The sequence below is a fragment of the Fusarium coffeatum genome (genome assembly GCF_003316985.1).
Source record: "Fusarium coffeatum strain FIESC_28 chromosome Unknown BRIP53273_contig_240, whole genome shotgun sequence".
NCBI classification, from domain to species: Eukaryota; Fungi; Ascomycota; class Sordariomycetes; order Hypocreales; family Nectriaceae; genus Fusarium; species Fusarium coffeatum.
In genome coordinates, this window is record NW_022158032.1 from 1 (window position 1) to 9,050 (window position 9,050).

General features: G+C 46.5%; 4 protein-coding genes across 4 annotated transcripts; 2 read left to right on the forward strand and 2 right to left on the reverse strand.

Moving 5' to 3' along the window:
* Window positions 1–926: 926 nt before the first annotated feature.
* FIESC28_09391 (uncharacterized protein) lies at window positions 927–2,631 on the forward strand (the record flags this gene model as incomplete). Its single annotated transcript, XM_031163527.1, has 4 exons — window positions 927–1,113; window positions 1,162–1,172; window positions 1,221–1,605; window positions 1,652–2,631. 4 exons carry the CDS (start codon window positions 927–929, stop codon window positions 2,629–2,631), a joined length of 1,563 nt encoding a protein of 520 aa, XP_031012411.1.
* Window positions 2,632–3,043: 412 nt separating this feature from the next.
* On the reverse strand, window positions 3,044–3,901 carry FIESC28_09392 (uncharacterized protein; the record flags this gene model as incomplete). Its single annotated transcript, XM_031163528.1, has 1 exon — window positions 3,044–3,901. One exon carries the CDS (start codon window positions 3,899–3,901, stop codon window positions 3,044–3,046), a length of 858 nt encoding a protein of 285 aa, XP_031012412.1.
* A 2,058-nt stretch (window positions 3,902–5,959) lies between these two features.
* FIESC28_09393 (uncharacterized protein) lies at window positions 5,960–7,363 on the forward strand (the record flags this gene model as incomplete). The annotated part of the gene is made up of 1 exon (XM_031163529.1): window positions 5,960–7,363. The coding sequence occupies one exon, from the start codon at window positions 5,960–5,962 to the stop codon at window positions 7,361–7,363; it is 1,404 nt and encodes a 467-aa protein (XP_031012413.1).
* Window positions 7,364–7,624: 261 nt separating this feature from the next.
* On the reverse strand, window positions 7,625–7,984 carry FIESC28_09394 (uncharacterized protein; the record flags this gene model as incomplete). The annotated part of the gene is made up of 1 exon (XM_031163530.1): window positions 7,625–7,984. The coding sequence occupies one exon, from the start codon at window positions 7,982–7,984 to the stop codon at window positions 7,625–7,627; it is 360 nt and encodes a 119-aa protein (XP_031012414.1).
* Between the last annotated feature and the right edge of the window lie 1,066 nt (window positions 7,985–9,050).

Sequence of the window (9,050 nt, forward strand, 5' to 3'; positions counted from 1 at the left end):
GTGGCTCTTAATTGTTGAAAGAAGATGTCTCTATTGCAGATCATATTCATGAGGAGAGGGTTTGTTAGTTGGAGAAGAAGAGATTTTTTGGAGAGTGGCTGTGGGCGGCGGGTGGAGGGTTTAAATTAGTGAGGTGGACTTTCAGGGACAGCCTGGCTTTTTGGGTGGAGTGCTACAGCTACAGTGGAGGGAAGTTACCCTGTAGATTTGGTGAAGAGGAATTGGAGGTGAGAATCAATCATGTTACTGTTGTTTTTGTCGCTATCGAAGAATTCTAGAATAATGAGTATCACTGCAGGGTGTGTTCTATCAGTGGTGTGATAAGCTGCTATTATGTCACCGAGTGGCTGTCACATCTCGGAATGTACGATTGTTTGTTGGTTCGTAAACACTTTGTGAAACCAACGCTCTCAACAAGCGAGTAAGCGCGCATAACCAACAACTTCCCAAGTCCTCGGGACAATTTACATAACCCTTCTGTTTTGGTGATATCTCTGAATCCTTCACAAACCAGCATGAACACCAATCTTCGTACTCGTATGCAACGACGTCACAACAATGCAACTCTTCATGACGATGCCTAGTGAATCCTTCCAAATCCCTGCATATACGCGGACATATCGTTATCTCTTCGCGGCACAGGGCCGAAGGAATATCCAAGATGCAGCATCCATCTCTTCGAGACAGCTAGAGACAGCAAGTGCTGACGAAACTACGCAACTTGACTGGCTTGACTGGCAATGTTTCGCACTAGAACAACTACCGCTACGCCATCTCTAGCGGTGGACCTGCGGAGGAGCTTGTTCCCGGCCTCGCCTCTCCTCACGCTAGAGCCATTGTGGATTGTTGAATGAAACGGCATGGGTTAAATACAACTCTCTCCCCGCGTAGGCCCCTTTGGAAAGCCTGACGGCCGTATCTTCAAAATGTCTATGGATGTAGGGCCTGAGCTACTGGCTCGTCTTCCCGCTCTGACGAGCCCCCTTGGTTTGGCTGCTGTCGCTGCTGTTTTGCTTATCGGACTGTTTATTACCGAAAAGTTTATTAGCGTGCCTTATCCTGAGGGTATTCCCCTTATAAGGGAACCTAAGGGTGCGAAGCGGTTCAGTCTACGTACGCGATGGGTGTATCTTACGGATTGTAAATCGCTTTTTCATGAAGCTTACCATGATGTGCGAATATCATTGCACCCTTATTTACAGTGTGCTAACGCATGGCAGTACCTCAAACAAGGCAAGCCAGTCGTCCTTCCAGGCTTTGGCGTCAGAATAGAAGTCTATCTCCCCCAGAGCCAGATGAAATGGATAATGGCCCAACCCGACCATGTCCTCGACCAAGGACAGGCTTTTGCTGAGATCGATCAAGTCACATGGGCTCTCGGCCACGATCGATATGTCGTGGATGCCTGGCAGGGCATGATTGTCAAGTATGACCTGAACCGCGCGATTGAGGTCATCGCCAACAGCATGAAGGATGAGCTGGCAGTGGTGTTTGACGACCAGTTTGGTACCGACACGGAGAATTGGAAGACGGTTGATCTCACGCAGACTGTTAAGATGATTGTTGCTCAGGCTGCTAGTCGTTTTACGGTCGGACTACCACTTTGTAGGTCTTCCACACTGACTAATGAGGGATGTCGCTGACGATGTAGGTCGCAATAAGGAGTATCTTCAGAATGTTTTGGATACTGATGAGCTTTTCATCTTGAACGCTGGTCTTACTGGAGGCATGCCTCGTATTCTTTCAGCAATCCCAGGTACTCTCTTCGGTTGGTTGGTCGAAAGCAAAGTCAAGCAGTTCAAGAAATGGGTTGTTCCTCTATTGAAGGAACGTTTCGATAAGGCCCAGAATCACCAAGAAGAACCGGAGGAAGACGATATCCTTCAAATGATGGTCCGATATGCCCTCAAGGAACGACCAGACGAAGTCGGCAACTGGGATCTTCTCGCGCGACGCATCGTAGCCTCGAACTTTGGCTCTGTTCACAACACGCAGCTATCAGTCATCAACCTCCTTCTCAACGTTCTTGGATCTGACGCAGAGTACAACACCATCTCTGTTCTCCGCGAAGAGATGGACCGCATTCTTGGATCTGACGACACCTCCGGCTGGACAAAGAGTGCCATTCAATCCATGACTCGCGCCGACAGTGTCTCTCGCGAGTCAATCCGTCTGAATTCCTTCGGCTCACGCGCCATCTTCCGCAAAGTAATGACACCAGACTTCAAGACCCAAGACGGCTACCACCTTCCCCAAGGCACCCTTACCAACTTCATCAGTTACCCCGCAATGACTGATGAAACACAATACGAGGATGCTCTCAAGTACGATCCCTTCCGTTTCTCACGCGCGCGCGAACTGGCTGTTAGCCAAGGCGAGAAAGCACCTCCTGTCACATTTGTCACGACATCACCAGAGTTCTTGGCCTTCGGACACGGAAAGCATGCTTGTCCTGGTCGCTTCCTCGTTGACTTTGAGTTGAAGATGATTCTGGCTTATATTGTTAAGAATTACGATATCAAGTTCCCGGATGAGTACGAAGGGAAGAGACCGCCTAACATCTGGATCGCCGAGGCTAATAGCCCACCGAGTGGTGTTAAGATAGAAGTCAAGAGAAGAGAGAAGAAGTAGACGTTTGTTGGTTCTCTTGTTTGTTGACAATAAGAGGAAAAGCAGCATGTATTCAAGCAGTCGCTGTGTATATGTGTATTCTAGTACAGGAAATCGCAATTGATGCGGCATTCCATCATCCATCATCCAATCATTCCATCATAGCTCACCAACGCTTTGTAATAACATCATCAATGGCCACTTTATGTGGACCAAAGAACCGCTTGATATACATCCCCCTAGAGGATAAGAGACGAAAAGCTTAGGTCATTCTATGTGACTTAAGACCAGCTTATGATGTCCGAGGTAAAGTTGGAGGAGAATCGCTTTGTTGCCTAGAGGGTAACCCACAAGCTCTTCAACTCTCGACTCATAAGTAAGATATACCACCGCAGCGCATGTGTGACTGTCGGGGCATCGGAGAGAGCAGCCACTAAGGGCATACAGACGAGAAACCCTTGGCCATTTTTTGTGAGCTCTGAGAGTTAAGCTTGAGACGATAGTCCTTGCCAAGTAGTCGACCAACCATCAACGCATCCTTCTTTTGCTTGTCAACCAACTCTCGCGTATTCTCTTTTTGCTTGTCCACCCAATTCTGCGTAGCGACCTGAGCCATTTTGGAGTATTTGGCGAGCTTTGGGCTTTGCTTGTTAACCCAGTTTTGTGTAGTTGTTTTGAGAGATTTGGAAGGCTTTTCGCTGGAAAGGGGACTGCTGGAGGGGCGAGAAGGGCGATCAGCTGTGTCAGAGCGATGTTTGTCAAAACGACGTTTGTCAGAGCGAAGAGATTCATCAGAGAAATGTTTATTAGAGCTCTGTGATTTCTCGGGGCAATGAGTGGGTAATTCGCATGTTTGTGTGGCTTGCGAGACATAAGCATCGTCAGAAGGGGCAGGCTTGTCCTCGAGATGGGAGAAATCGGTGTCAACACCCTGCTCGTCATATGCATAGTAGTCGTTATAGCACGTGAAACGACTAGCTGCTGTGGTATCTTCATAATAGTCGTATCGACCAGCTCCTTCGTTCCAAGACGAAGACATGTATGTTGTGGACTTGGTGTCAGCATAGTAGGCGCTGTTCTCTGTAGTCGGGTATGGCAGAGTCTCAGCCGAAGAGACCATCGACTCAGTAAAATAGGCTCTAGAGGCCTCAATGGAGTAAGATGTAGGTGTCAGGGATGAGTATTCGCCTGTCCAGCCTCTCCATTCTGTGCAGCTAGACGTCTTGGAGATTTTTCTGGTGTAGTACTCGTTTGACTCCTGAGAGTCGTCATAATAATCGTAGAAAGACATATTGAGAGTATGTCTTGTCGTATCATAAAAGCTTATCTTTTATTAATGAGGAATACTTGAAGAGCCAAGAGATTGTTTGGACTTTGCAAGTGTGAAGAGCGTATAAGTGTCAAAAGCTTTATGTGTATGAAGGATACGTGCGTAAAGAGTATGTGTGTGGACAGCTTATAAGTGTGAACAGCTCAAAGAAAGTGAAGATGATTGAGGAAGAAATACTTTCTACTATGCAGAGGGGAATCGTGCTTTATATAGGCGAAGAAATATAAAGTTATGGATGAAAGAATTTTGCATACACGTGTGACTCAAAATACTGAAAGGTACAATAACATAGACTCTGAAGCCATTGTAGTTACTTTCTTCATTGACTTTGGCCATTTATAACTTCAAATCACTTCTCCCGTCTTCAAGTCAGTTCTCCCAGATTCGAGTCAGTTCTCACCCTTTTGAGCCACCCCTCAACACCCTTTCTTCACAAGACAAATCATTCACAATGGCTTCTGCTCGTCGTTATAAATCTTCCAACGAAATCCTAAGAGACTTGCGCCTGGATCGGGATTACACAATAGATCCATCACGTCCCGCTCGGCCTTCCCAGCGTTCTGACCCCCAATGGAAACAAGCTCGAGCACGTTACATCATAGTTGTATGGTAATCCTTCTCTGATCGATCATTACCAGACCGACTGTACCGTCAGCCATGTGGACTAACGCAAAGAGCACAACTTCCGGTGCAATAGAAGCCCCGTGAGGTGTTGCAAGAGAATTCCCAGGAAGTGTTGCAAGAGAAGCTCCGGGAGGTATCAGAGGAAAAGTCGGATGAACCTGTCACTGGCCACAATACAGTCGAGACGCCTGCCCAAGCCAGAGAATAGCTTTCCGACCATCCGAGCAACTGTGACTACGTGCAAATGTTCTCTGACGAGATCCCAAACCTCCAGTTCAACCACCATCATATTCGCTCTCCAAGAAACGGCCGCCTCGACTCCGATTTGATGTCTTGTTCATGACTCTACCCGGGACACCTTCGTATCATTTCTCTTCCGCCTACTCATTTACTAAGACCTCTGGATAGACATCAAAATGCGTGGCTATCGGGGTTTTGTTTAGTATTCTGTCAGCTATAGTAATGAATTTGTATATGATCAAATATGAAGTTTTTTGATGAACCGTGTGACTCTGCTTGTTCGCCATTGCATAACACAAGCGACCGTCAGCTCTGCCATAGTGAGGATCAGAGTGAAAGATATTGCCATCTATCCTTTCTTCGTGCCTAAAGTATATTCGTATTAATTGATCATAAGACCGACTGGATTCTCACCAACTCTATTGACTCACTAGACTTTGAGTCTTATTGGGACCCCGCTCGAGATGAGTAAAAACACTACCCATCGGAAGACGAGAGTCCTCATCCAGAGGGAAAAACACAATGGAGTCCTCAATGGCTTGGGCTCTTGGGGTGACTAGAGAAATGGCAAGAAGCGTACTGACGGCATCTGTATACTGCATTTGCAATTAAGCTTCCATCAAAATTCGGTGAGATGGCCGAGTTGGTTATGGCGCCAGGTTAAGGTTAACCTTAACACCAATTTCCTGGTGGAGCAATCCTCCTGGGTTCGAGTCCCAGTCTCATCAAAATTATCTTTTTGACTTTTTCTCCTTTGTAATCTTCAATACCTGCAATTGCAATTTGCTTAGCATTTCTTTGCGTAGGGGAAAGAATAGCTTTTTTCTTCTTCTTTTTCTTTCTCTTCCTGTTCCCTTCTTCTACAGACTACACGTGCGACAGCCGGTGATATTGCCTTTCATCTATCTAAATGATGCCGGGGTAGACAACTTCTTCAAAGGGCAAAAAGTTACCTTGTGCAATGCGAAAAGTCTATCTCAAGGGCGGGAAGGAAAGAAAAAGTTGCATCAGAATTGTGATGCGTGAATTGAACTTTGCTGAAAAACTTAGATCCCTACGTTATAAGTGACTTCTTGTTCGCCATGCCATCCCTACTCAGCTTTTACACGAATTCTCATAGCACGAATTCACCACCTATACGAACCACATTCCGCCATGGTTCATCTTATAGCGCGTCTCCCAAACGAGCTTCTGCGAGAGATATGTCTCTTCGCTTCCACTTATGACCGGTTTTGCCCGTTGCGGGATCTCGCACTCGTGAACAAGCAGATCCGACAAGTTGCCTTTCCCTTACTAGTGCGTCACTGGGAGAGAGACAGCTCCTTCCAACAACCTCACCTCGGGCTGTTAGCCTTACACCTTCTTCGATACCCTGAGCATCGCTCCCAAGTCAAGACTCTAAACTTCATGTCGCCCAGCACCCGGAAAACGAACCCTAGGAGACAAACCTTGTACGACCAGTCTCCTGTACGTCTACGACCAGAGAGCCTAGCAGAGCTTGCAAGAGCAGCTCAAGAGGCTCTCCCGAACCTCGTGCAATCGAGTAACTGGATTGGAACAATCCAGATAGGAGGCTTTCACGCTGTTGCTGTGCTCGTGATGGCTTGGGCAACTCGTGTGACCGACGTGGCGATGGAGCTTCCGCGACCGTATGTCGATGGCCAGATGAGCGGTTCCCATGGAATGATGATGAAGTTCTTCTACGGGGCGGTTCAGAAAGTCTCTACAAGCGGCATGCCACTGGCTGAGGTACAGCGGCTTGAGATCGAAACATGGGAGAGGGAGAGTCGCCTTGATGGGGTCGTGGCGTTCCCGCTATCCGTCTTCCAGTTGCCCAAGTTGAAGAAATTTCACATAAAGCACCTGGAAATGACAGGCTCACAAGACTTCCCGATCCCAAGAGGCTGCTCAACGGTCGAAGAACTATTTCTCGACTGTTCAAAAGTCACAGGAGCCGCACTTCGGAAATTACTCGCTACATGCTCAAGATTGCGCGTCTTGCACTATGTCTGGTTCTCTGTGGTACAGGGGGCTCAAAGAAGAGCGATAAGAGACGCTCTTATTGAAGAGCCCGGATCATTGGAAGAATTGCGTTTGGACCTCAAGTCCTATTTAAGCTTAAATTCTTTTTTCATATTATGTTTCGCTGCTGCAGATAATGGAATGGTCATCGAGAAAAGCTTCAAAAGTCTTTCTCATCTTCGAAAACTCACGCTGGACTTGGAAGACCTACCTCCAAGAATTGAGGATTCACGGAAATTCATGCCCGACCTTCTCACTTCCCAGCTACCAGCTTCTCTCGAAGAGTTAACCCTCACCTGGGGGAATCGTCAGATGAATTGTTTGGAGGAGCGTCTTATAGCACTGCGCGGTCCTGACTTCTGGCTTAGTGTTGTGGTCGTCATAAAGACTTTGCTAGAGGAAGCTGGGCCTGGATGCAAATTCAACAAGTTGAGATATCTAGATGTTACGCAGATTCTTGTTGGATCTAAGGAAATGGAGAATGTCGTGGAGCTGGGTAGGTCTAAGGGAGTCAACGTTCTAGAGTACACTAAATGATCTTGGGCATGATATCTCCCAATGATAACAATGGATCAACGCAATATTGCATTAAAATGTCTAACTGCGGTCGTCCTGGTACTGGTGATATAATGAGGTTGACTCCAAGGCTTACGCTACTAAAATAAAATAGCCTAAGGGCTTTTCTAAGCTTTCGTATGGTGATCAAATTATTTGATCTCTTATGCCCTCGACGGCCAATTCTTATGATACCCCGACGGCAAGATATATGGAGTTGGGGCTATCCAAAGCAATAGCGTCTTAAGGGCCTTTGAGAGAAACAACAGCCGTAGCAATAGCCCAAACAGCCTGCAGAAAGTCCCCCTGACAATCCAACCCAGCAAACAATCTCTGAACAGCCACACAGCCAATCGTAGAAGCTACAAAGCATGTAGCAATCTTCTGAGACATACCACCAAGTAGAATGGCGAAACTGATGATAAGATCGCCGACGGGAATGATACGTGATGTAGTTGATCCGTCATCTGGACTGCGGTCGTTTTGGTATTGGTAGAATGATGAGGTTGATGTTGCACCGTGGGTGAAGCGTGAGGCGCTGCCGTAGAAGAGGAGGCAGGCTAGGGAGAGGGGGAGATATCTTTTCAGAATTGGGAGAGACATGACGGCCGTGGTATCAAGTTGAAACTGGAAGAAGTGAATAGGTCAAGTCGCTTTGGAGAAGTTGCTGTAGTTGTGGGCTGTGATAAAGTGCTGAGTCAGATTATAGATCCGGCCAACAACCAAAGTAGCCAATAGTGTTGTACACAGATATTTGTGAATCACGGATAACATCTGAATTGTTCACTGTTTTAGTAGTCGGACGCATCAATGGCACGGTGTTGTTTTGTCCGTATGCTTTGAAGGGATTGTTCCTCAAGGTACTGACTTGAACAGAACGCATCTGTGATTATTCTCACCAAGGGTTTAGAGTGTCCGGTTCAATACATCATAGACTTTAGATATTGATGGACAGTCGATTTTGAGGAGACAATAATCACCAGTGTTGGTGAATGAATGTCAAAATATTCTGCATTATCAGAATGGGAACCTCGTTCTACATAGACACATTCTCCATCAGCTGACAACAAGTATAAAAGAGCATCTAGTCTCCTTGCAGTTATCACCATTCCATATAACCACACATAAGAATTGACTATTACTAACCAACTACTATAAATACTCAAAAGAAGAAACCCTATCAACATGTGCCTAGAACAAGTCAACGAGCGTCGTTGCAAGGACTGCTACAACCATATACATGGATGGTTCGTTTACACCGACTGCAGCAAGAAGCCAAAGAGCGGAAACCGAGAAAAGTGCAAGAACTACATGAAGTCAAAATTCTACCACGCTGGATTGTGTGCTAATTGTGAAAAAGAACGCGACAAGAAGAAGATATCTTTGACACTCCCGGGTCCTTATTCTCCCGCACTTGATGGATAGTTATTCTAATACAAGGCTATAGACTGACCTGATACTTTAATATGCTGTATCCTTGTTATATCCTGGAAAACTCAAATCTTGTAGGAAAATGCGCTCCACTCGGAATGAGACACAATCTGATGTTTCCGATCTGTAGCAAGGGTCAATGCAAGTCAAGTCAGGTTGGCACACCTGCATGCTACGATGCGGTTAGCAGGCTATGAGCTATGGTTGCAGCTCATCTAGCACATACGACCAAAGGTAG